This window comes from Cheilinus undulatus, linkage group 20, assembly GCF_018320785.1.
Source record: "Cheilinus undulatus linkage group 20, ASM1832078v1, whole genome shotgun sequence".
Classification (NCBI taxonomy): Eukaryota; Metazoa; Chordata; class Actinopteri; order Labriformes; family Labridae; genus Cheilinus; species Cheilinus undulatus.
The window spans coordinates 35,218,138-35,245,917 of record NC_054884.1 but is presented as its reverse complement, the minus strand read 5'-3'; the positions used below and the strand labels follow the sequence as shown (position 1 = coordinate 35,245,917).

Below are 27,780 nucleotides of genomic sequence, written 5' to 3'. Positions count from 1 at the left end.
TAATTTTGAAAGTAAAACTTGATGTGATACACATTTTGAACTAAGAAATGCCTCCTCTTCTGGGTTAAGTTATTGGAAACCGTCTAAACTGCAGGTGCACCTGTTGATCATCCTGTAGGTTCATCATCTCCCATCCTTGTGCCACTAACCAATCAGAGAAAAGAACTCCTGCACTCCTCTTCTCTGATTGGCCAACAACTTCACTAGGGCTGTTCCATCTGAAAGGCACACGCGCGTATGTTACTCGAGTTCATTCATGTTTACATTTGTGAAGTTACGTCTTTGCGTCAGTTAAAGACTTCAAAACGACCTGACATCAACGACTTTTTAAAAACGAGAGTGTTCGTTTCGTGTTTCTGGTCGGAAACAAGGAAGAGACTGATTTTCTCACGGTAAAGCCGGGGTTTGAGAGGGTTTATTGTCGTTGAAAAATGATGTCCAAGTTTCTTGCTAGCCAGGGAGAGGAAAGCATTCCGTTACCATAGAAACAGCACTGTACATATAGCATATATGCTAGCTTAAAGCCAAGTTGTTAGCCGCGAAGTTAGGCTTTATTTAGCGATAAAACATGTAATATTGACTCACCCTTGTGTTCAGACAGTTTGGCCTGTTTTCAAGCTTTTTAGTCATTGATATTCCAAAGTAACATTCAGGCACATTTTACCTAAACTGTGGTTCCGGGGAACCGTATTCAGCTAAACTGCTGCTTTTTATTGCAGCGGGATGCAAAATAAATGTAAAGAAAAAAATGAGATTATATTTTCAAGCTGTGATGGAAATAGGACGCCTACTTGAATAAGTATTGTAGCAGAGCTACACCAATGAAATATCCTTGATTTACAAGGACTGAAAAAAGAGAAAGCACTGAATTATTGGTTGGTGTAGCTTGTTGTATGGTTTAAAGAGGACAGATAATGCAGAACAGTGTGCTAGTATGTATTAGTTTGTCAGGTTAATGCCATTCTTACTTTTTTGTTAGTTTGACTAATATAAAGGACATGCCTTTTATAAACTGGCTGCATTTTTCTGTAAAAAAAAAAAAGAAAGAAAGAAAGAAAATCAGCCTACAAGGTGACAAGTGCATTGTATTGCTGAACTGATATTCTAAGAGGTGGAAAAAGTACAACACTATTATACTCAAATACAAGTACAGTTGCTTTGGTTAAAATGACTTAACTTGAAGTAAAAGTGCTTGTCTATAAATATTCTCAAGTAAAAGTAACATGTACATCATTCAAAGTTTACTCAGAGTTCTGAGTAGCTATTTTTGGCATGGGGCTTGTACAGTGAAATTTGATCTTTTCCTAATGTGCAGTAACAAAAAGTGAATACACTCCACTTCAAAAGTATTGGAACAGATGTATTATGAGACCTTTACTAGTATAACATCGATTCATAACTAAAGACACTTTACAAAGAGGGTATGTCTAGACACTACTCTTTGTCTTATTATTTATAAGACCCAACAATAAATAGGATAGATCCATGGCTGGCCTGGCTATAAATGCCCCTTAACTTATCTGTGGTATTACAAATTAGAAATTGATGCATGAAGGTTCTTTTTATATAAGAAGACATTGCTTATTATGACAGTACTCATCATCAAAATATGAAAAAATGCTATAGATACACCACAAAGTTCTCAATTTATCACATACATGAGAATAAATATTTCATGCAAACATTAAATACTTTCCTACTCAGTATATCTGCATTTAACATACTGGCACACCATTTTTATGAAGTCAGATGAAACTCAAGCTTGCTATTGCTATGCTCAGAATACCTATAGCAGATTTAGTGGTAAAAAAAAAATGCCTCATTTGTTTTTGATTCAAAAGAAACATATGCTTGAACTAAATCTAATAAAGATTCTTAGTTTTTATTTATTAATCACACTTTGTGTCATTATCACAATATTGAAAAATAGTCGTACACAACCAGTTTTTTCCCCATATAGTGTGCATACCAAAGATAAAACACAATTTAAAGCCAAAATTATGAAATTATCATTGTAAAATCCGTTAGTTGCCATATTTATGTCTTCTGCATGCTGTCATATTGAGACATGTCTTGTGGAAGAAAATCTATCACAGTGTCATTTTTGTCCAATATTCTTCATCCCTATTTTCTAATTATGAAGGAGAGTCGCAAAGCCAATCCGCGAAAGCTGTACTCCTTCAAAAACAAAATAATCCACTAAATTGATTCTAATTCAATAACGTGATCAGAGACACTTTGTTTTCTTTCATAGATATAAAGCAGGAGCCCATAATCTTTCCCACCCACGTTTAATGCCTCTATAAAGCTCACCACTGTCACATTAAATTATAATTGCATTGCTCTGTAATTGTATGAGAGCTCATGTTGCCCGTCTAGCTCTCCCTCTCGCTCACACAAAAGGTTTGCACAAACACATGACATTTAATAATTAAATTGAGCGGTTGATATCAGTGCTAGAAGATTAGCAGGTGATTTTAAAGCATCATAGGGACAACAAAAGATGGATAAGTGGGTGTAGAAGAGTGTAGGATGTTAACTGATGGTTAATTAATGTTGATTGATTAATCAGGAAATGATTTCAGCCCCAAATTATTTAAAGTTAATTCCAGCTTGCAACAATCCACTCTTTTTTTAATCAGAAGGATGCCTTGGTGTTGTCTGCTTCGTGTTACACTTGATTTCCCCTCCTGCCTGTGCTCCATTTTTAATGTCTGCAATGGAAGGCTACGCTTCAACAGGAGGCACTCCATTTCAACTTGGCTAAAACGATGGATGTCCATCCTGCCCACTTCAGCCTCACAACACTTTTCAGCACAGATTTAAATTTAACAACTCGAGGTGTTGAAAACACTTCTCCCATTTCAGCTAACAAATATCAGGGATTATCCCTCTCAGCTCACTCCCCGCTGAGGTGCATCGCTCATTTTCTCTCCATCATGTCAGGAGGGATCAGGTGTTTTGTCCCCTCACCTTCTAATTGGTCACCAGATCCACCACTGGGCCTGATGCTTGAGTGTGTAAGTCAATCTGAACTGAGCCATCCTTGTGTTGATACAAATCTACTCTTTTTGTTTTTTTCAGAGGCAGATGGTGCTAGAAGACGACATGTGTCTGGTTTGTTTGTGTGCTGAGGAGTGTGACAGCATCTTAAAGGGCTCTTGAGACCAAAATTGGAGTATTAAAGAGGTGACAAGGGAAGACTGACGGGGACGGCAACATTGTTGTCACAGATGTCGGCTTAACAGAGAAGGTGAGAAGGACAATTCATCTAAAAAGGGCTTTAAACTTCACTGGCTATAGCTTTTATGGTAACTTTAGTGTTAGGTGTGCTATTTTAAAATATGTTATCTTCCTTTTTTTGAGGTTAATATGTTATGCACTACATTCATACCAACATGCACGGATCGATATGAGAGGAATATACAAAATTAGTTAAAAATTAAATCAACACCTCTCTCGGACAGCTTCAACAGAAGCTCAATACTCAAATATTCATTGGAGTATTAATCTGCATTGATACCAGCTGGGTTAAGAAGGGTTGGATATGTGCTGAAAGAACAATTTTATAATCATGATCTAACCTCAGGAACTGACTGATAGTGGTTTTGATAGTAGCTCAATTAGTTCATAAAATAATAGACAACATTTTTCATGCAAACCCAGTTATTTATTCAACCTTAAAACCTCTGATATATGAAAGTATTTTCAGTTCAGTCTAGAATAAAACAAAACAAAGTGAATATGAATGAATAGAATAAGTAGAAAGAATGACAATATCATGATTAAAAACAGCTGCATAAAAGACAAAGTAGGCAGAAACCAAAGTTTTAAATTGACTTCAAAGTGTGAAGTTCTAATTCGTGTTTTAAAGAGGTCCATATGAATACTGCAGATGGCTAGGGCATTTTTTCTATGCTTGCCTGTGAGCATTAACCAGAGACTAGAATGTGTTGATTTATGACCATTTGTAGCCTTTCTGTTTTATTCAGTCAGGGCCTGAGTGCCAGCCTTGCAGGAAGGACCCAATTATATCAAGAGGAATTTTAGTCTTCTGTCTCTTTTTCTTACTCATTCTTACAAAATTACAAATTTTGTCACTTTAACATACCTGAAAGCTTACCAGACTTGGCACACTCATCTAACCAAACATGCCATATAGACTGGTTCATATATCCATTGCATGGAGCTATTTCACATTCATCTGGGAATCCTCCCTTACAAAGGCCAGATCTCTTCAAAAAATCTCATAAGGTGATTGGACAAGCGTTCCATCTGTCACATTCATCACAAGCCAATCAGAGAGACAATGCAAAATAAAGTAGTAGGATCACGCTGTCATAGTTTATAAATGGAGGAGCTTGTTGGTAGATAAAACTCAAACCAAGGCTGGTTGGGAAAAGGGCAAAAATAGCTTCTCTTCCAAAGCTTTCAGTGCACTTTTTTGCTTCTCTTTCAAATGCTGTACAGATCTGATAAAACTGTCACGAAAGCTACATCTTAGCTAATCTCTCCACCGGCAGCCGCTGTGTATACTCTCTTCCAGTTAAACCCCGCCCCTAATTATCCAAGCTCATGCCGAGGCCAGTCAAGAGAAGAGCAAACCGGCTTTTTTTGCAATTAAAAGTTTTCAGTTTGTTCCTTGCACTATTTTAACACAGAAAGTGGTTCAGTTCTAATAAAACTGTTGCTATACTATAACAACGTCCTAGCTAATTGCTACATCAGCAGCAGCCATTGCTTCCAGTTTTTTGAACAACTAAACCTCACCCATAACTTCTGCCTCATTCTCCTCTAATGGGGGCTAATTGTCTAATGTTTTAGGGGAATTTTCCTTTTTTTTCATGACACTTCAGTGGGTGTATTCATACATTTTTGGAAATTTTATGATACATTTAAAGGGGAAATGGCTTCAGAATTTTCTGGGAAAGTTGCTTGAAATTTTTCTGGAATTTACATGGAACAACTGACCAACCGGCCGAAGCCAAAACATGTGCTCAAAAACCAATCCATTGCTGTATTTTCTGCAGAAACAGAACCTTCAGGAGATTTGTGGACATCATTTTAGGTTTAAACTTATTCCTGTACAAAGACAGAGCTGAGCTTTTAAACTTATCAGGTCCTAATTATCCCAGTTAAGAGGAGAAACTAAAAATGCAATCTAAATAAAATCTTGGGTCTCAAGAGGATATTAAAACAATGATAAGTTGCAAGAAGACCAGCGTTTCTTATTTTGTTTTAATGCATTTGAAGTCTTTCCCTCAAAGCATCGGATAAGAAGTAAGCTGGCCCTTGCACAAATGTAGATGATGGCCCCTGCCACTTTGGGTACATGTGGCATGGTGAGGCCTACAAAAGCCTAGAAACTCAGGTGTTCTTCTAGGATTCATATGAGTTTTCTGGATGTTAGAGCAGTCGCTTTAAGAGTGTGCTTAGGGCTTTGAAATCTTAGAATTTCTACTTTTGTCGTTGCACCTGTACCATCAGTGTAACCCACTAATAATTTGATTAAAAAATGTTAACACATTGAAAGTGGGTATCTATATGTAAAAGACAGTTTTTGGAGCAAGGCTGCAGATGTTAAGGAACTTTTTCTTGTGTTTTTTTACTTATAGATATTAAATGATCATTTTCTTTCACTATATTAATAGCTGACTGCACTTTAAGTGAATGGATTAAACAAATAAAAAAAAAATAACCTCTGTGGGTGTTTGGCACTGCAGTTTGTTTTGAAAGCAGACAAGACGATATTTAGTACCAGCCTAGCGTGCCAAGATGTAGTGTGAATTTTAAATGCGATGTAATGACACTGAGCAGTTAATGGAGTCTTTTATATGAAACCCGGTTAATTGTTCACTGAGGAAAGGTAATACAAAGCCCTAGTCATGTTCCTTTTGTTGTTGCTGCACTCTAAAGAAGGACCAAAGAGAAATCCTTCCCAGGTCTGTAACTGTATCCGGGGTGAGGTCAGCCGTGCGTCTCAGCCCGATGTAAAGCTCACAGTTCAGGGTCAGGATTATCCAGATCACTGGATCAGAATACTGTTACCTGGCACCGTAACCTCCCACAGTCTAGCTGGGGTGTCCCTCCTTACTGACACCACCACAGAGCTCCTCAATCACAATCATGCTTAACTTGAACTCACCTTCACCTGACAAGACACCAGATAGGCCGAGGCCGAGGTGAAGAGCCCAGACGTTTGTGTGACGATTACCGGCTGATGTGCTTGGGTCAGAGTGCAGATAGACAGAAAAACAAAGAACCTGAACTGAACTCATCTACGTTTATTTGTATGAACTTCAGATTTTTTTCCCACACTAGCAGCAGAGCCAAAAAGAAGTTTTGATTATCAGTTCTTCACTTCTTTTGTCTAGACTTAAAAATCTCAACAGATTTTAAATGGATTATCATTGCAGACCTAAGTCCAGTTGTGAAATTTCCTCGCCCCTAAATATTCCACAGTCAACTGTCAGTGGTATTATAATAAAGTGGAAGCGATTGGGAACGACAGCAACTCAGCCACGAAATGGTAGGCCATGTAAAATGACGGAGCGGGGTTCAGCGGATGCTGAGGCGCATAGTGCGCAGAGGTCAGCAACTTTCTGCGGAGTCAGTCGTTACAGACCTTCAAACTTCATGTGGTCTTCAGATTAGCTCAAGAACAGTGGTAGAGAGCTTCATGGAATGGGTCTCCATGGCTGAGCAGCTGCATCCAAGCCATACATCACCAAGTGCAATGCAAAGCGTCGGATGCAGTGGCACAAAACACGCCGCCACTTGACTCTAGAGCAGTGCAGACGCGTTCTCTGGAGTGACGAATTGTGCTTCTCCATCTGGCAATCTGATGGACGAGTCTTGGTTTGGCGGTTGCCAGGAGAACAGTACTTGTCTGACTGCATTGTGCCAAGTGTAAAGTTTGGTGGAGGGGGGATTATGGTGTGGGGTTGTTTTTAGGAGCTGGGCTTGGCCCTTAGTTCCAGTGAAAGGAACTCTGAATGCTTCAGCATACCAAGAGATTTTGGACAATTCCATGCTCCCAACTTTGTTGGAACAGTTTGGGGATGGCCCCTTCCTGTTCCAACATGACTGTGCACCAGTGCACAAAGCAAGGTCCACGAAGACATGGATGAGAGAGTTTGGTGTGGATGAACTTGACTGGCCTGCACAGAGTCCTGACTTCAACCCGATAGAACACCTTTGGGATGAATTAGAGCGGAGACTGAGAGCCAGACCTTCTGGTTCAACATCAGTGTGTGACCTCACAAATGTGCTTCTGGAAGAATGGTCAAAAATTCCCATAAGCACACTCCTAAACCTTGTGGAAGGCCTTCCTAGAAGAACTGAAGCAGTTGTAGCTGCAAAGGGTGGACCAACGTCATATTAAACCCTATGGATAAATAATGGGATGTTACTTAAGTTCATATGCCAGTCAAGGCAGGTGAGCAAATACTTTTGGCAATATGGTGTATATCCATGCATTGGATATACAGAACAGTTTCTCTCTTCAGTCCCATTTTCAGGTCATCATTTCTCTTTGCTCAGTACTTTTTCTATTTTCAGCATCTCTAAAACTGATAATGAATAAGCCTCAGCTGTACTTAGTGTTAAGTGCTAGCACTGGCATGGTAACATGCTGTGGTAAGCATTAAATAAGGGTGTTTTCCTCATGGGAATTAGGCATACTGTAAATTGGAAAATGCACCAGTACAACTGCAGACTCTCACACAAATCTATTTATACTTATTTATCATAGTCTTTAGTATTTTCTGCACATTATGTATCATTGTTTACTGAATGAGAAGTTTGCATACCAGAAATCATAATTTTAATAAATACTTAAAATTTCATGACTGAAGATTAGACACGGCAATAACATTTGTTTATGTGGGAGATTTCAAACGCCATCCTCATTTATATGACTTTCAACCCTCCTAATCCCTTTGTTGGATTGTATTTGTGTCCATTAACATCACATGCAAATCAAGAATTGTAGTCTAACAAGAAGTGCACCGATGCATTGGTGTAACATCAGTGCATTCCTTCCAGGGGTTTCTACAATAGTTTGCTACAATAGAATGTGCTTTACTGAAGATAAAACATCACAGTCACTCCTCTGTGGTCACGCTTTAAAAAATACTCAAAGCTTTGGCACTCTGTGAAAGAGTGTTGGCAAACTGGATGATACATGGGCGGCATTAACGGTGACACGACATTAAACATGCAGCAGACGCGTTTTACTGTAACCTCTTACAGGAAAATATAAATCATGAGGACAGGCGTGTTATTAATCATGGATCACAGTGATGGGAATAGAGCAAAACAAATCCACTTACTCTCAGAGAATGGCAGAGCATTGTTGAGGAGAAATATGATATCTAGAGTGCCATGTACATAAAATTAAACTTGTTTAATTATAAATGTGTAAAGTGGAATATTTCTAATTCTGATGACACAACAAAAACCTAAAACTAAAAGAGAAAAGACAGAGATATGCAATAGCAGATCATTTTTGAGTTCTTAATGAAGCTCTTTAAGTCTTCTTTTAGTGCAAACATTTTGTAATGTAATGAAATTCAAGCTTTTTTGTCGCTACTGTTAATCCCCCATCACGATAGCTGCATTATTTGTATCCGTGCTGCCACAATAACTCTTGAATGCGGCTGTGCAATGGCGTGCTGACAGCTGGAGCACTCAACCGATGAGTGAAATGGAAGCGGAAACTTGAGTCTAACCGTACACCAAGTGCATGCACTGAGCTCTGCACAGCACATTAAAAACATAACATTTAAATGAGAGTTAAATGGAACAGTGCTCAAGTGTCTTTTTTTGTCTCATAAGCTTTCAAAAATTTGTTCTGCTAATGTTCATCCAGGATGGGTCTACCTGTGGACAGCCCAGACAGAAATGATGATGCACTTAAATACCAGCAGCACGCAGAGGGGGAGGGGGGAGAAAGCCAAACTGAAGCCTGCGCCCACATCCCCCCGGCCATCAACCCAAAGAAGAGGAGAAAAGCCAAGAAGAGGTACTTTACTGCTAGAGCTCCTACATTTGTACTCCTGCAGTCATTTTCCTCTGCAGGTACATTATATCTGAGTAGACAGTGCCGGTTATGATTTTATAACTTTGTCCTGGAGGCTCTTGAGTTTTCTTTCCTCACTTATCCTTATTGTTTTGAATGAGAATATGGAAGTATAATGAGACATTTATAGGACCTTGCAGCAAAGCAGATGTCTGTCCCTCTCTCTGTCTCTCTTCTCTTCCAGATGACTGTGGATCAACCTCACCAACTGCAAATATGAAAGTGGTATGTTTGGATAGAACATGACTGATCATAATGTCCAAGGTTCTCTCATTTAGTGCACAGAGTTACAGCATCCAGCACTTTAGTCATAAAGATTAAACTTAGGAACTACAACAGAGATTACACTGGGAACCAGGGGATATAAGATGTACTACATGGCTTAAAATATAGTCCACACTGCATTTAATAGTTTCAATTTTGCACCTTTGTTCCAAATAAATGCAATTCTTATTAATGCAGTATAATCTGTCTGGCACATTACATGCAAATGTTAACTCATTTAGCTTTATAGAGGATAGAAACAAACAAACTAATTAACAATAACAACAAACAAACTAGTTCAGAAGCATAAATCCAAAATGCATTTGTATAATAGCTCTGCATCAACCCATATGCCACATTTTACACCTTCTTTATTCCTAGTGGAGCACACTCACAAAGACAAACTAAATAAAGGAATTTATTCTTGATTTGGCTCTTGTTCACAAAGCCAGACCAGGAAAGCAATATGAGATTTTGATAAAAGAGATAAATTAAATGTGAGAGGATAATCGGGGTTTAAAGTTGAATCTTCCCAGGTCTTCAAACAAGCTAATTGTAGTGGTAGTGGTAGTTTTTATTCAGTCGTTGCACAAAATACGGAAAATTATACATATAATACTCAGTTTAAACAAAGTCAACAGCCATTTTCAGTGTTTTGAAAGAATTTTTTTGCATATTTGTCACATGTTGCAGATCATCAGACAAATATTAATAAAAGACAATGACAACTAGAGTAAATACAAAATGCAATTTTTAAGTTTTTTAAGTTTTATATTCCTTTATTAATCCCACAAGGGAAAATTCCAAGAAAAGCCATCCAAACCTACCTGGCCCTGTGTGAAAAAGTAACTGCCCCCTAACGCCCCCATGTCAACTCATACTGTGTGTCTGAATCGCTTACGGTGCACAACCATCACACACGATTTAAGTGCTCACACTATACGGCCCGATGGGCTTGCCCGTCCTGCATGCCAACACTGTACAAGTGAAGTTGGGACAGACTGTGACAGAAATCCACCGATTGTCCTTTTTAAAAAGTCTCACACACTAAGGATGAAGCGTTTCCGTTTATATCCTCTCTCACTCTCTCTCTCTACTGCTTTCTCTCTCTATCACACACACAAACAGCATCACCATCCCTGTCAGCTGCAGGTCTGTGGTTAATATTTCCTGCTCGTTTATTTCCTTTATCATAGCGGGGGTGGGGTAAATTATGACGTCGTCTGACAGTTTACAAAGAAAAAAAAACCCAAAGGTGTTTTTCTGCCCATGGTTCTGCTCTCACCGTGGGAGTGTCTGGAGCTGTAAGACCATAATATCAAACATGTCAGAGAGCAGCTGGTCGGGCTGTGATTGGGTCGTTGTCGGCCGTCGTTCCCCATGTACACATCACAACAAACAATGCCCGATCCTACTGAAAGTCGGTGTGACTCCCAAGTGAGTTGTTCAACTCAAAAGTTGTGGCTGAATCGGGTTGAATTCTCACAGTGTATGCCCAGCTTAAACCTAATAACTGGTTGTTCCGTCCTTGGTGGCAACAACTGGAAGCAAGCATTTTTGTTAACTGGTAATCACTTTTGAGGTATTTTGGCCCACTCTGCTTTGCAGAATTTTTTTAATTCAGCCACATTGGAGGGTTTTCCAGCCTGTTTAAAGTCATGCCACAGCATCTCAATCAGATTTCAGTCCAGACTTTGAGTAGGCCACTCCTGCACCTTCCTTTTGTTTTATTAAACCGTTCAGACCCCAGTCCTGGTGCATAATCCAAGTGTGCTTAAGGTTATGAGGTTATGGCTATGAACAAATGGCCGGACATACTCCTTCAGGATTTTCTGATAGAGAGCAGAGTTCACAGTTCCATCAGCAAAGCAGCCCCAGACCATCACACTGCCACTGTATGTTTGGCTGATGCTATGATGTTCTTTTGATGAAATGCTGTGTTAATTTTACTCCAGATGAAACACCTTCCATGAAGTTAAACTTTTGTCTTGTCAGTCCACAGAATATTTTCACAGAAGTCTTAGGGATCATCAAGATGTTTCTAGCACTGTGAGATGAGCCTTTGGGCTCTTTTTGGTCAGCAGTGGTTTTGGCCTTGAAACTCTCCCATGATGCCATTTTCACCCAGTGTTTTTTTTTTGTTGTTGAATCATGAACTCTGACCATAACTGAGTCAAGTGAGGCCTGTAGGTCTTTAGATGTTCTGGGTTCTTTTATGACCTCCTGGATTAGTTATCCATGTTCTCTTGTAGTCATTTTGTTAGGCTGGCCACTCCTGGGAAGGTTCACCGTTGTTCCAGGTTTTCTTCATTTGTGGATAATGGCTCTCACTATGGTTCACTGGAGTCCAAAAGCCTCAGGAATGACTTTGTAACCCTTTCCAGACTGATAGATGTCAATGACTTTGTTTCTCATCTATTCTTGAATTTTTTTTGATGGCGGCATGATGTGTTGGTTTTTTAAGATCTTTTAGCCTACTTCACTTTGTCAGACTGGTTGTATTTAAGGGGTTTCTTTATTCAACTAGTCTGGCAGCAATCAGGCCTGGGTGTGGATAATGAAATTGAACTAGTCAATCACAGTTAATTCATGATTTAACAGGGTGGTGAGATTACTTTTCACATAAGACCAGATAGGTTTGGATGTTTTTTTACCCTTGATATATATAAATCATCGTTTAAAAACTGCATTTTGTATTAACTCAGGTTATCTTAGTCTAATATTAAGATTTATTTGATAATCTGAAGCATTTAAGTGTGACAAATGTGCAAAAACTAAGACATCAGGGAGGGGCAAATGCTTTTCACAGCCCTTTATACATGTTAATGCTGGACACACTGACTGTATTAAAAGTCCTGCTTTCTGTTTGTGTGTCAGTGTGTCGTGCTGCTTGCAGATACGGCCTGAGGGAGGCAGCAGAGGGTGAAGATTGGACGCTTTTCTGGACAGACTGCTCTGTGTCTTTGGACCGTGTTAAGGACATGAAGCGCTACCAGGTATTCCACTCAATTTGCTGGCACAAAAACACTCTCAGCCCATTTCTTCCATCATCATTGAAGACTAATTAAGCTGAGATCAAATATACAAATTAAACCGAAAATGAAGCGTGGGGGACTCGTCATTCTGCTTCGTCTATTTGTTATATGCTAAGTTGTAATTTAAATTCTTCTGCTCAATATGCCCACTCACTGACTAATAAAAAATGTAGATTTCCACTGAGATTATGAGACTTGGTTGTTTCTTCAGGGCACAGTATTCATGGCTCATAACAGTTTTTCAGCTCAGGTAATCAATTTGTAATCTAATTGGGTAATTCAGTGCAGGAACTTTTCAGCACCAATGATTTTCCTCTGAACGTGGAAATTGGATCAGTTTATTTGGTCATTCCTCACATAGACTCTTTCAAGAAATACACATTAAGATACTGGATATTGTACCTGTGGCGACAGTCCTCATATGCATACAGAATACTTCTCGTCTCATGTCGTTGCAGAAAATAAACCACTTCCCAGGTATGAGTGAAATCTGCCGCAAAGACTCGCTGGCCAGAAACATGAACCGGATGTTGAAGTTGTTCCCTAAAGACTACAATATCTTCCCCAGAACATGGTGCCTTCCTGCCGAGTCAGTTTGCATTGTCAGCTTACCTCTTTATTTATTTTCCCAGAATATTCTCTGTATACTAACTTGTTTAATGGTGATATTTTGCAGTTACAGTGACTTTCAAGCTTACACCAGGGCCAAAAAAAACAAAACGTACATCTGTAAGCCGGATACTGGTTGCCAAGGCAAAGGCATCTTCATCACCAGATCAAGTAAAGACATCCAGTCTGGAGAGCACATGATCTGCCAGGTTTATATCTCTAAGGTAAGGTCTAAACTAGGTCAAAGGTCAGAATCCAAATCCTAGCGCTGTTTAGTGCATCTTTCTCCATTCTTACCTCATATTTCCTGTCTCTCTTTAGCTGTCCAGTCAAATAAAGTTATAAATTCCCCCAAATAAACCAAGAAAACAACACTCAGCTTCTACATAGAGACATGGCCATGCTAATGTTTAAAGGTCACATATTTTACCCTTTTGAGACAAGTTTATGTCTTAAAAGGGTATCCTCCTCTAAGCTGCCAGCTGAGAGGAAGATCTGGAGAGGAGGGCGGAACTTTCTTTCAAGCGGGAAGGGTCAACTGAACCTGGGGGCGTGGCTAAGTCCCCACATGACATCATGAGGGGAAAATCTGAGAAGGGCATGTTTCAGCACACATTTACTGAAAGGTGGTGGGGGGGTTCTGGTACTTGAGGGGATTGTGAATAGGCCAGAGGCCCATATTTTTTTAGAAAAGCCCGAAAAGTAGTGATTTTTACATAATATGTCTCTTTTATACTTCTTTTTTATTCCCTCTGCAGCCTTTCATTATGGATGGATACAAGTTTGACCTGCGGATTTATGTGCTAGTGACGTCTTGTGACCCATTCAGCATTTTCATTTTCAAGGAGGGACTGGCTCGCTTCTGCACCACCAAATACAACGAACCAACACACAGCAATGTGGTAAGACTATTCAATGATTTATGGAAGCACAGTGAAGAAAAACAGGCAGAATCAGTGCTAAAGATTTTTAAAATGCTGCAATATGTTACAAATGAAAAGGCTATTTCTGCAACAGTTCTTGATTGTTTGGAAAGTACTATTGCCTGAGCAGGAACTGTGTTTTTAATAAATGGTTCTTGTTCTTGGTGAAAGTTCCTGAGATAGAAACATGACGATACTAAGGTGGTCAAATTTGTGATACTTGAATACTTTCAGAGTCCACCTAAGAAACCAAAACAGGTAGTACTCTCTACTGGTAAAAATTAGTATTCCAATATAAATATTTCTGTGGTCTGGACAGCAGAGCCGGGGTTAGCACTGTTGCCTCACAGCAAGAAGGTCCCTGGTTTGCTTTCTCTGTGTGGAGTTTGCATGTTCTCCCCGTGCATGCGTGGGTTCTCTCTGGGTACTCGGGCCCCCACCACCAAAAACATACTCATTAGGTTAATTGGTGAATCTAAATTGACCGTAGTTGTGAGTGTGCCTTGTTGTCTGTCTATATATGGCAGCCCTGCGATTGACTGCTGACCATTCCAGGCTGTACCCCGCCTCCTGCCCAATAACAGCTGGGATAGGCTCCAGGACCTGATGCATAAAAAAACATCATGAGGATTTGATGATTCTAAGGTGCCTTAAGATGCCAGAACGTTGCATTTGTTGTATGAAAGTTACATTACCCAAATACTCATTGCAACAGTACCATTTTTTGTGTCCGTTTTTAAATGTTCATATTTTATGTTTATATTTTATGTTAATTCCTTCTGGATGACAATGGTTGCACTTTAGGATTGTTTTAGATTCATTTTTGACCACTGATAAAATACCAAGCCTGCTATATAAACTCAAACTTATTGAGTTTTGTTCAACAAAAAAAAACAAAAAGTCACAAGGAACACGCTGAAACACAATAATTTTTATTGCAAATTTTGCTTTAATTTATCAGAAATCATTCACCCTTCTGAAATGCTCCACACTCATTTTTTATGATCACTCACATCAGGAACTATTGAGGCGCTTAAAACTAAAATGCCTTTGTTTTTGTCTTGAAAAAGACAAAGCTTATTGTGTTTAAAGCAATCTTTCTCTTAAATGTGATACATCTCTACTGTTTATATTTCTCAGGATGATGTGTGCATGCATCTGACGAACTACTCGATCAACAAGAACAGCGAGAACTTTGTCCGTGATGAAGACACTGGCAGCAAACGGTAAAGAATGAACAGTTTTTCAGGCCATCACTTTCAGAATCAGTTAATATCTGTCTTACAGTTTATCTTCTTGAAATTCTACTGCGCTCTTTACTCTTTTACTTCAGTGTTTTATTATAATCACTATGCTATTTTTGATTTCTTTCTGTATTTAGACATTTTGAAATATTTTGTATTCAAATGTCATTTAATATCACATCTCTTTGAATGCTCTTTGTGTTACGTTGTAGCTTGGGGCAGCCCTTTGAATTGTTTTTGAGTAATTTGTGCTTTCTAGATGAACTTGCCTTGTCTTTCTTTTTTCTTGCAATTTATTTTTTACTGATGCAATAAGAACAAATTGAATTACATCAACATTTTCCACAGTATTTTTAACAGTTTTAGACCAACCGCAATTTCCACCGCTGGGCTATAATCTTCTTGGTTGCTGTAAGGCCTGCCAGCCAGATTTTGCGTGCATTGTCCGTAAGCGTCAGTTGAGAATCATCATTTAAAAGATGGACATGGGGGTCCAAGGGGAACTGTATTCCAGATAGTAATGAGATAATGTGAATAGCATTTTTCCAAAAATCAAAAACACCTGGACATTCCCATACAGTATGTGTAAAAGAACCCATTGTTCCTGGGTGACAAAATAAGCAATATGGGTCAGGTGCCAGACCTATTTGATGTCTAATTCTTGGTGTTATATATGCTCTCCTTGTCTTTCTTTCAAATCAAAATGTTTTTTTTTCTTTTATCATCCTGCAGAAAACTGTCTACCCTGAACAAACTCTTGGAGTCACGCAGCTACAACACAGAGAAGATGTGGAACGACATCGAGGATGCCATCATAAAGACTCTGATCTCTGCTCACCCCATCCTGAAGCATAACTACCACACCTGCTTCCCCAACCACACCACCGGCAGCGCCTGCTTTGAGATCCTCGGCTTTGATGTGCTGCTGGATCACCAGCTCAGACCCTGGGTGCTGGAGGTAAAAATCTATCCCCCTATTTCTTTAAATAGGTCTGGCCCAAATTCAAGTCCAACATGTCTCTCCTCCACTCTCTCATGCCTGTTTCTAGTTCTATCTACTACCTTCTGTCAATAAAGGCACAAAACCCAGACCAGAATGCAGAGTGGGGTAACACATCTGGTATACTTTATTTCTTTTTTGAAGATTATTTATCAGGATTTTTAACTTTATTGGATAGGACTGCTAAAGAGAGATGGGGAACAAGGAGGGTAGAGTGAGGTAGAGTGAACTTTGGTCTTGAGGGGAGAACCAAATTCTTTGTATTCCAAGCAAATAAGGCTAATTCTGATTCTGCAAGTCAGCCACTAAAAAGCAGATTTTATTTAATGTTGTGTTACTAAAGTTCCTTATGTATGAGTGGTTCTCCACTGGTCTAGTGTCAGAATCCACCTTCGCCTTCCTAATGACAATGTCCAAGAAATTTCAGTCACTTGATGAGAAATGTTGTAGTTTGGACATATGATTGAACAAAGACACAGGTCAAACAAACATAATCATGAAGCACATCGGCACAGACGTCTTTGGAGAACATGCATGTAAACATTTTATTTTAATCTGCATGATAAGATCAATTTTGGTTGTTTTTTAGAGATCTTAAGAAATTACCATGTTGCCATGGGAACACCAGCTTTGTTGTCACAAGAAAATGAGATAAGTAAGTCTAAATCTCAACAATGCACCTTTGGGTCCTGACCCACCAGCTGAGAACCACTGTTTAGGAAGTTTTTCCTACCCCTCCTTTTACTTTTTACATGAAAAATCAAAACTACTCGAGACACGTTGAATGAATTAATTCTACTATTACAATGAATGAGAAAATCAACAAGGCTTAAACTACAATTCTGATGCTTTTCCTACACTCTTACCTTTTATTAAAACTGTATTATTTGATATCTGTTGCAACTTGAAGCTCCCTGCTAGTTTAAAAAATGTCTGTGTTTTAAAAACGTGACTTTGTAGCCAAACTTTGTAAAAAGGTTTAAAAGCTTGAACTCATCTCAGATCAACTTGTCTTTATTTAATACCACCTTTCATACACAGAAGCAAGCATCCTGGTCAGCATAGCAGCATAAATACTGCAAAAATAAAATATCCAAAATATCAGCAATAAAACAAATAAACCGAAATTAGCAAAAAGACATCAAGAGAAAGGAAATACCAGGGGTTAAGCAATTTTAAAAGCATCAATACAAACATCAAAAAAGGCAGTAAAAGTACTGAAAAATTAGTATAAGAATATAAAGTGTTGAGCACAGAAGCCCTGACAGGGCTAGGGGACATCTATACATGCATTACATTCACTTGTTTTTTCAAGAAATAGCAAGAATTTTTTTTTTCTCCAAGATTTGAACAAGTTTATCTCATGTTTAAAGGTTGGAAAAGCATCAAAAACATATCAGCTTAATGTGGACAGTGGCAGCCTAATACAGTGACAAAACTATTGTTTATTTTTCTAGATTGGCAGAAAATTATCCCACTAAAACCAGAAAAAAGCCTTTTTTTAATCAGAGATAATGAGAAATAGAGTGGAGAGCTCAAGAAATTAGTCTCAAATTGCCTGTTCTCTCAGGAAAATTGAGTAAATATAATGATAAAATGTAAGGATGCATGTTTGCTGAGGGCAGTTAAGGTTAATCAAAAAAGTCCCCATCTTCTATGTCTGCTGCACTCAGTTTATTTGTGTCTCCAGGTAAATCACTCCCCTAGTTTTACCACCGACTCCCAGCTGGATCGTGAGGTGAAGGACGCGCTGCTCTACGACACTCTGGTTCTCATCAACCTGGGTGCCTGCGACCGTCGCAAAATCACCAAAGAGGAGAGACGCAGGGTGAAGGACAGGCTGCAGCAAAACAGCACTAGAGAGGCCAGGTAGAGATCTGTCACATGCCTTTATGCGATGTTATTTTTCCCTCCAAGGTCACACGCCCACACCTGAATGTTTGTGCCACCAGGTCGGAGGAGCTGCGTCAGTGCCAGGCCGCCACGGTGGAGCAGATGGAGAGGTACGAGGCCAAACACCTGGGAGGCTTCAGGAGGATCTACCCCAGAGAGGGGGGAGAGAAATACGACAAGTACTTCAAACACAGCAGCTCGCTCTTTCAGGAGACGGCAGCGTCCAAAGCCAGAGAGGAGTGTGCCAGGTAAACTCGGAGCACACCGTTCAGGAAAAAGTAGCATTATATCAGGATGCATGAAGCCTGTTTTTCTGTCTGATGATATCTAATAGGAGCACAAATTAACGCAGGAGTGATGAAGGACTCTCTTCTTCTAGATCAGATAAGAAAATCTAAGGATAGGGCTGGGAAAAGGGACCAAAAATCATATCTTTATATATGTTTTAGCTGAATGAAGATCCATGAAATGTATTTGTCTGTAAAGACAAATGGTAGTCACAGGATGTCATAGACACCCTATATTGGGCAGTTTTTAATTTTTGACCATCTAAAAATAGAGACGGACACCAACAAACTGTCTAAAAATACAATGGCAACATTTAGAAAAGTGTGTTTCCCTTCTGTCATCACCAGTTCTGCCCATTTATCCAAACTTTTCAAATATAGTTGTGCAATTTAGACAGTGCTCTTTCCTTTTGTTTAAAAATGTGACTTTAGATCAATATGTTTCTGTTCTTATGACCCCACCATTGAAATAATGGCATTTTAGCATTTTGAAACACTAAACATTTAAGAGTGTAAAATTTTGGACAATCTTAACGTTTTATATAATGTTGCCAATAGGTTTTTTATTATAATGAAAGTGTATGAGTTTGTTTACATTTTTTGGTAATTAAAATGAAAAACTGCCTATTATTTGGTGTCTAGGACAGTGATTCCCAACCATTGTTCCTTTTAGTCCCCCACCTGTACTGAAGTGAAGTTAAGCCCCCACAAGTTAAGACCCACACAAAAAATTCTTTATGAATATTTCTAGAAATTAACATTTATTTAATTATTTAACTGATAAAATCCTTGGAAAATGGTTCTACATTTGTTTTTCTTACAAAAACCACTGTATAAGCTGTTTATTAAGTGTTTTATCATGATTTTATTTTTAAAAAATCGAATTTTGACAACCTCAGAGCAGGAGTCCTGGACCCCAGCCTGGCTCCGCTTGTCTAGGACTTCTGTTTTTGATACCGAGGTATCAAAATAATACATTTTTAATAATAATAACCACATTAAAGTTTCTAGTTGTGGTATTGTGGCAACAGTTTATTATTTCTTTACAGGAATGAAAAATATCATGTATCAACATTCAGCTAGAAATGATCAAGACAGGACTTTTGGTCCGTAACAGCCAGCTCAAATCTGAACTCAGGGTCAGAATTGTGGTCCAACTTCACTGACATTTAGACAGTTTTTTAGGATTTTTTTATGCAGAAAAAATGTTTCAGGTGGTTGTGACAAAAACATTTGCAGTTAATTTCAGATTTAACAGGCAAAAATATTGTTTTTAATCATGTTTTTATTTCTACTTGAAAAGGATCTTTAAACCATTTCACTTGTCCATGAGTGTCAGCTGGAGTCAAATAAATGATAATTACGCTATAATCTGTTTTTAATCCCTGAATTTCAAATAAAATACCCATGATTACCGCTGCACCACCCTGACATTTAAGATTCCAGGACAGGGCTAACATGATTGAGTGTTAGGTTTGGCTTATGGATAAAAACAATGTTTGTTTATATATCACTATATCTTAAAAGTTCAGTTTACACCTTGACCAAAATGTAACCAAATCAGTCACATAAATTTAGAAAAAAAAAAAAAATTCTACTATAGACATGCATCTGAATAGAAGTGAAATAGCATCATTCAAATTACCAGGAATATCTATTTAAGTATTTATATTTTAAATTCACCCACGGGCTCAGATCATTAACAATCACACTGATAGATGAGAAAAGTTTGAGGTTTTTTTTTTACATTTTTCTTTTAATTTTTAAACAATAGCACTGAAATATTCATCAGTTAGTATTAAATTATCTGTGTACACAAAAACCCTCAGAAATGTTTGATTTTGTGTCTTTGTGGTTTAGGCAACAGCTCCAGGAGCTGCGTCTGAAGCAGGAGCAGGAGAGAGAGCACAGAGGAGGCCGGAGGAAAGACCTACAGGGGGAGACGGCGGGGGAGCGTGTCCGGCCACAAAGACGAACTCAAACACAGCCCCCCAAACCAAACTGTGACTTCGACCTGCAGCCGGTGAGGCTAAAGATGCAGTTCCAAGATGTTACCACAAGAGGACGCTGAAGAGCCTCTGCCCTGTGATGAATGGTTCATATTCTGGCTGACCCCCCTTTAGAATAAATGCACTTTTATACAATTTAAATAAAGCTAGAATAATACTCCTGCACATCATTTTTATTTGATGCCTCTGGTTTTGAATTAGAATATATTTTATTGTCCTGACAGCAGAAACAAACAGCGTTATCAAGGATATTCACTGACAGTTATTGTTAAATTATTGTGCAGGCCGCAAACAGTGAGGCAATAAAAACAAATTGAATCAAATGTTTCTCTGCAGCCGCTTTTGTCCAGTGTGCCGGAGAATCCTGAAGCCGCAGAGGTCCAGGAGGAGGTGCAGGAGGCAGACGACGAGGAGCAGGAGCGGCTGGATGCTCTGCAGAGCAGAAAGAAGCTGCTGGAGGACCTGGGGGTGGTGGATCAGATCCACGAGCTGCTGCAGGTCCAGAGAAAAGGAGGGGGAGGCAGCAAGGATGTCTACCGCCTCCAGGAGAGCAAAGCGGCTCCTCAGAGACAGCAGCAGAGCAAGGTAAATACACTAGAATGCAACTTTAAACAGGCAACATGGTGAAATTACTTCAAAATGTGTGCAGTATTATGGTTTTTGTTCAGTAAGTGAAGATGATTTTTGCATACTTTTGTCACTCTTGTTCTTTTTCCTTTTATTTCAGTTTGACTCGTCACAGTTTTCACAAAGGACAACACAACAAACCTTCACTCAGAGCTCACAGCAGGTATCCAGCTGTAAAATATTAAAACTATCTAAATATTTTCATCACTAAATCTGGGTTAGCTAAAGGAAGAGAGAGAGAGAGATTCCCCAAACCCTTTCGGATTCAGTTCCTGACAATGATCATGATTTTAATTGTCTAAATTAATTATTTATTCATTTATTACAGATTCTTTTGGGGGCTTTAAGCCTTTGTTTCAATAGGACAGTGGATGGAGGAGAAATAAAGTGAATACTTTGGGGAATGACATGCACAATATTGGCTTTTTGCCAATATTTACAAACCGATTTGAGCAGATATTAATACCAATATTTAAATGTAGTTCAGACCTAAAATGTCAGTCTGTAAAACATGCTTTGAATTGTATGGAATAAAGATAATAAAGACAAAGACTCCAGCTGACATGGGTCTGTTGGACCAGCCTAAAATTCCACTAACCTTTCTCATACAGGTACTTACTTATACTTTTTTATACAACATTTACAGCTGATAAAGGCAGATTTTTATTGCTAAAATAGGAATTTTCATATCTGCTGATACCAGTATCACACCGATAATATCGTGTATCCTCAACATGCAGGAAAGGAGCTGCAGGGCCGGACTTGAACCCAGTCCATCCACTTGTCCTTGGAGGAATCAAGTCTCTGTATATGGGACATGGCCTTAGCAGTAAACCATCAGCACCCCATCGATTTTATCTTCTTATAACATTTATTTTTAGAGAAGAAACTCCCTCACCCATCAGCGTAAGACAGCAGAGCATCAGGATCAGGATTTGGGAAATATCTCCCTAAAAAAGATTAATGTAAATTGTAAAGAAAACCAAACAAAAATGGATTTTCCTCAATTCCTTTGAATTTTCAATTTTTATTGAGTTTGTAGCCATTCTTTTTAAATCAGTGAAGCTTTTTTGATTTCTTCAACCAACAGCTTAAACATACAGACATCTAACTGACACATATTAAAAAAAAGGCAAATTCACATTTTTATGAAATAGAATCAGAAAAATTGTGCTTGAAAAAAATCTGAAATTGTTTCTGATTCAACAAAAATATTTGCACATTTATAGCTTTTGAGTTGCTCATCTCTAGATTGTTGTATTTATTAAGGCTTTGCCTAAAAAAACCCTCAATTTTGGTCATTCTGCAAATTTCTGCAAAACAAAAACTTTTAAAATAAAATGCCTTTTTTTCAAATAAAGTGTTGTATAGTCTGATACTTCAAATAATAGCTGGGGAAATCTCTTCAACCAGAATCCAAAAAAAGAAAAATTGCCATAAAATTTCACATAAATATTTTTTGTTTCACATGTGTTGCATTAGGCAATTCTGGCAATTGATTATCCACTGGAGGGCATTTTTAATCATTTATCAGATTATATTCAAAAGATTTTTAGGGAAATTATTGATCATGTTGATTAGACAGGGGTCTCACAAAATCATGTATCAAATTTGATCAAATAGGCTTTAAAGGATTAAAATTTAGTTACATGGCAACATGTTTATTTAAAGGTGCACTGTGTAACATTTAGCCTCATAGCATTAAGCAGAACAAACTTTGAATATATAGAATTTTTCCATTCTGTTGTACTGCGGAAACATTCAAGATGCAAAAATCCAAGCTGGTAGAGTCCATGGAAAGGGCCCTCTATCTGTATGAAATAAAGCTTATTCTAAGTTAATATGGATCAGAATTATTTCTATATCCATGTGGTTACACACTAATCTAGAGAGGCTGGGATGTAAATGTAATGGTCCATTTTTAGCAAGTTTGCTAAATGCTACTAGGCTCATATACGCACTGCACCTTTAAATGAAAAGCCAAATCACCTAGATTGAGTAATATAGACTTTTACATTTTTAGACCACTTTGTGGACAGAAAACATCATTCAGATCGAAGCATAATAATTATTAAAATCTACAAACGCTCATTTAAACAGCTGAGGTAGTCAGTGATCATGTGACAGAGACACTGTGGTGAACTTCATTGGTTAAACTGTACTGCAGCAGAATGAAACAGATCTGATGTCACTGTGTCACAGCACCCTCACTCCCACATGGCCCCGCTCGGCGTCTGGCCCTTGGTGGATCAGAGGAGCCTGAACATGTCCGGGTTCCTGCAGACTGAGAGCTACAGCAGAGTGGCAGAGATACGCCGGAGCTTCAGCGCCCAGCGGGTTCACTGGACAGGTAAACACACCTGTACATTCTGCAACCTAGGTCTGGAAAGAAATGACATCATCACAACAGCAGGATGGCAATCAATGATTACAGTACCAAACAATGCTATAAGAATTCTTCACTTCAGGTTTTTTTAAGCGCTATACAAGAGAAATACAAACTGCCTACTCTTTTTCTTAACGTTTTTGAGCAACTATTACTGCTTTTTATTCATGTTTGCAAAATATATATCAATAAGGAGTCAATTCTAAAGTTGAAAAAATAATATTGAAGGAAAGATCAACAAATATGCAACAATTAACTCAGAAAAATGTAAATATTTCCCCAGAGTATGATATCACTATTGAAAAAATAAATATTTGACCTTAAATCATTGGTTTTACTCTAAATTTTCTGATGTAAAATATTTTTTTATGTTTTGTATAAGTAGAATAGAAATGTTTATTTTCTGTCTGCTTTATGCATAAAATAAATAACATTATTTATCTTTAATTATTAGTAATTGCCCTTAATTTTGCTTTAAAAAACCGATTTCAGCTTGAAAAATAGTAAAAGAAAAAAAAAAGGAAACTTTAATTTCTTCTAACCTCATGGTCTCATCTTTTTACATTCCATTTTGATCCTCCAACTTGTCCCATTTTCTGTCTCTGTTCCCTCCTCAGCAGCCGGCGGCTCCCTCTCTCTGAAACAGGACACAGCCAGCAGCCTCTACACAGACGCCCGGTCCCGTCCAGGCATCCCACTCATAAACCCCGTCCCTAAAGGAGGCCTTCGCTGCAGCGCCCTCTTGTCCCACGACCCCGCTGCCCTGCAGAGCCTGCTCGTCATCTCCTCCCGCGCCCCCCTGGTCCGGAGGCCTGGCTTCTCTCACATCGTCCGAAACTCCATCCGCAGAGCCCCCCAGCACGGAAAAGGCCAGTGATGAGCCGGGTCAGGGGGTCTGGATTAAATCTGTGAAGGGTAGAGCTCCGGGATGTGAGAGGTGGAGGTAGAGAGGCCTTAAAACTGTGAAAATACACAAACGCACCGTGCCTGAGATGAATGTTGTTTTATATCTGCCTGCCACGATAAAACCACAGCAGAAACAACATCAGCACTCTCCACCCACTGAGTGTGTGCTCACATGTGAAAGATTTCACTCTGAGGATGGATTATGTCACACAATCCTGAAAATAGTGCCAAATAAAGCAGAAAAGCCTGATTTCACTCCACACGAAGTCTTCCTCTACAAGCATCTAATAAACTCAGATTAATGGGTTTGATATGAGCTGAAATTATCCTTAATAAACAGCATGTTAGTGCTTTTATTCAAGAGTAAATCAGATGGTAAGATAATCAGAGGGATACTGAAATATGAAGGCTTTCTTCTTGTTCTTTTTCAGGGAAAGGCAGATTCATTTACAGAGCATCATGGAGCAATTCAGAGTGCCTTAAGAAGGTAAAAACAGAACATTTATGACATTAGGAGCATTAAAATACTACACAAAAGAAGTGAAAAGGAAATCTATCAAAATTAGGGATGCAGGATTTGGATTTTTGCTGTTACAATCAAATGAACAAATTTTAGTCCTTAAACTCACTTTAAAATGTGAGGAGTGGTGATGAATAAAGAAAGACTTCAGCTGACACAGGTGTGTTGGTCCAGCCTTAAAACTCCACTAACTTATTTTGTTTCACGGCCAGTATTACAGCTGGTTCAGGCAGATTTTATAGCCACACTATCTGTTGTAAATATCTGCTAAATTTTCATCTCTGCCGATACAATAAATTACTTTTTAGGCTATTACCAATATGCCCATAATGTCATGCATCCCTAGTAAAAATAAAATATATGAAATTATAAGATCAAAACAAATAAAGGAAATTACTTCAAATTAAAACAGAACTGAAAAAAGAAAATATATTAAAACATTCCCAAATTCAGTATCTGCTCTGTGCACATTCAGCTGATTTATGGAGTTTTACTTTCATATTTGCACTAATGGTAAATGAAATATTTTAATAAAAATGGGATTTCTATGTTTTTTCTCAGGATTTGGTTCTGCATAATTTCACAGGGGTGAAAATATATATTTTTGCCATGCCTGTTTTCATTATATCAATAAGGTTTTCCCACATATTTCAGTTTCCTTTTATTTTTGGAATCCTGCACCTTTTTCAAATGATGCTCAAAAAGAAGTTCACTCTTGTGCTTTTATTTTGAAGTTTTTCTTTGAGATAACGAGATCATAAAGTTTCAGAGCATCTCTACATCCACATCTTTGGTTTCCTTCACAGACTGAATAGACGAAACTGCAAAATTATCGACTTTGGAGACGAAATTATTAGAATTATAAATAAACAAATGCTGCATAAAAACATGTGTGTTTAATACGGAGCTAAAAAATAACGGGAAACTCATTAAAACAAGAGAAATGTGCCGTTTTAGCCATGACCATATGAGATTGTATTATAAATTTCACCAGTGTTTGTGCGTAAAATGGATAAGATGAGTATTTTGGCATTTATTGCGCTTTTCTTTCTTTTTTTGCATTTTTATAAGCGAGTAGGAGAGTTTGAACACTTTAAGCTGCTGCAGGTGTATTTTTATGCAGAATGACTTCTATTTTTTGTTCTTCGAGCTGCTGCAGGCTGTAGAAAATCTAGGCCTTTGCGCAAAAGCTCAGAAACAGCGGAGAAATCATTGAAAACGAGAGAAATGTGCTGTCTTTACCATCAAAATAAAAAGTTTCGTCCTACGTTTCACCAATGAGTGTGCGTAAAAAATGGATAAGATGCGCATTTGTGGCATTTCTTACATTTTCTGTCTTTTTTGCATTTTATTTGTGAACGGTGGGAGAGTTTGTGCACTTTAACTCTGGATTGTTCCTGGCGTGATTTTTATACAGAATCACATGCAAATAATTTCTTCTTCGAGCTGCAGCCTGAGGAAAATCAAGGCCTTTGCGTAAGAGCTCAAAAACAGTGGAACTACTTTGTTAAACAATAGAAACTCGTTGATATTGTCAAAAAAATGACACAAATGTAAGCTTTCGTGCTCGATAAATCTCTCATTACGCGTCTAGAGCATTTCAAGCATAAATATAAAATCTGATTTGGATCGAGGGAGGTTTTGTAAAATCGTATTTCTATGGTGGAAGGCCTTTACTTGGAGAAAGGAGGCAAAAAATATCACGAAACTACATAAAAATGTGCAGGCCTGCAGAGGGAAATAAACACATCTTTGTTTTAAGGCCTCATTGGATCAGTTGGAATCAAAATCTGTGACGCAGATAAAAAATACAATGGATTACATTTAAAACCAGCATTTTTACGCATTTTCCCTTCTTTTTCAAATCAATTTTGTTCCTAAAAGTCCAATTTTAAAGTCAGGATGATCGCTTTGTTGGAGTTTGAGTCTTTTGGAGGCAAAACAGACTCAAAGCGGAGGCGGACTGAGCTGCATTCAAGGAATTTATGGTTTTATTGCGTCTATAAATGTCGGAAATCCTCATTGGGAGTGGAAATCAGCTGCATTCAGACTGGAAAAAAGGCTTTTACAAACAAAGAAAACGGAAATTGGACTAAAGAAATAAAAGGAGCGTGAATACGGAGTAAGATTGTGGATATTTAAACCCAAAACATCTCCAGTCTGTGCGCGTAAATTTAATTTTATCCAGATATTCTAATTAAAATGGGAAGTTGGCGAATAACTCGAGATTTTGTTGGTTTAAAATCCCCCCAGGTCTAGAAATAATCTGGTAAGACTTCAGTCTGATCGATCTGCAATGACTGAAAGGAAAAATCCTCCATTTTGAGATCATAACAAGCGTCTTCTGCAGAAATCCTTCAATCTGAGCGCAAAACAGCCTCCTTCCTTTGTATGTGGGGATTTGATATAAAAGTAAAGAAAGTAACAGAGAAATTGTTGATCTAGAGTTCAGGATTTAGGAGATTTGAAGCCAGAATAATCCGGTTTAATCCCTCAAACGTGTAGCTAAGACTGGAGTTAAGAAGAAGCAGTACAGACCTTTGGCGCTGGATCAGATCAAGGTGCACATGACGCACAATGTCACCCTCACTCTCCCTCATCCTCACCCTTCCTCTCTCTCCTTTTTTAAGACTCCTGCTCCACATTTTCAACATTTCAGGCCTTGGATAAAATAAAGATGGCGATGAGAAAGCTCGTCTAAAGCACAAAAACGGCGCCTGTTTATGAAAATTTACAACTTTGCCATGGAAGTTTACGACTCGCGCGGCTCGGGGATTGGTTGCTGGCGGTCATGTGGACAGCAGGAATGGGAACTTATTTCCCATGAGGTTATATTGCAGCTGCTGTTTTTTCCCCCCGCTCATTCACTTAACACTAGTAACACAACCTTTTTCTTGGCTCTTTCTATGTGCACTCTTGTTTTTGGGATGTTTGCTGCTGTTTTCGTGCGTAATTTTCATCCAAAAAAGAGGCTCCGCGCGCTGCCTGCCTCTCC

The 27,780-nt window shown here is 38.4% G+C and overlaps 1 protein-coding gene across 1 annotated transcript; it reads left to right on the top strand.

The window, feature by feature from the left end:
* The first annotated feature begins 266 nt into the window (after window positions 1-266).
* On the top strand, window positions 267-27,502 carry ttll6 (tubulin tyrosine ligase-like family, member 6). Its single transcript, XM_041815884.1, is given in 17 exon segments — window positions 267-392; window positions 3,085-3,253; window positions 8,873-9,025; window positions 9,267-9,307; window positions 12,224-12,342; window positions 12,840-12,970; window positions 13,058-13,214; window positions 13,749-13,892; window positions 15,054-15,139; window positions 15,890-16,115; window positions 17,848-18,026; window positions 18,110-18,298; window positions 20,198-20,360; window positions 20,683-20,931; window positions 21,074-21,136; window positions 23,176-23,323; window positions 23,980-27,502. Coding segments are annotated over 15 exon segments (2,304 nt in total). The 5' UTR covers window positions 267-392; window positions 3,085-3,253; window position 8,873; the 3' UTR covers window positions 24,237-27,502.
* The last annotated feature ends 278 nt before the right edge of the window (window positions 27,503-27,780 follow it).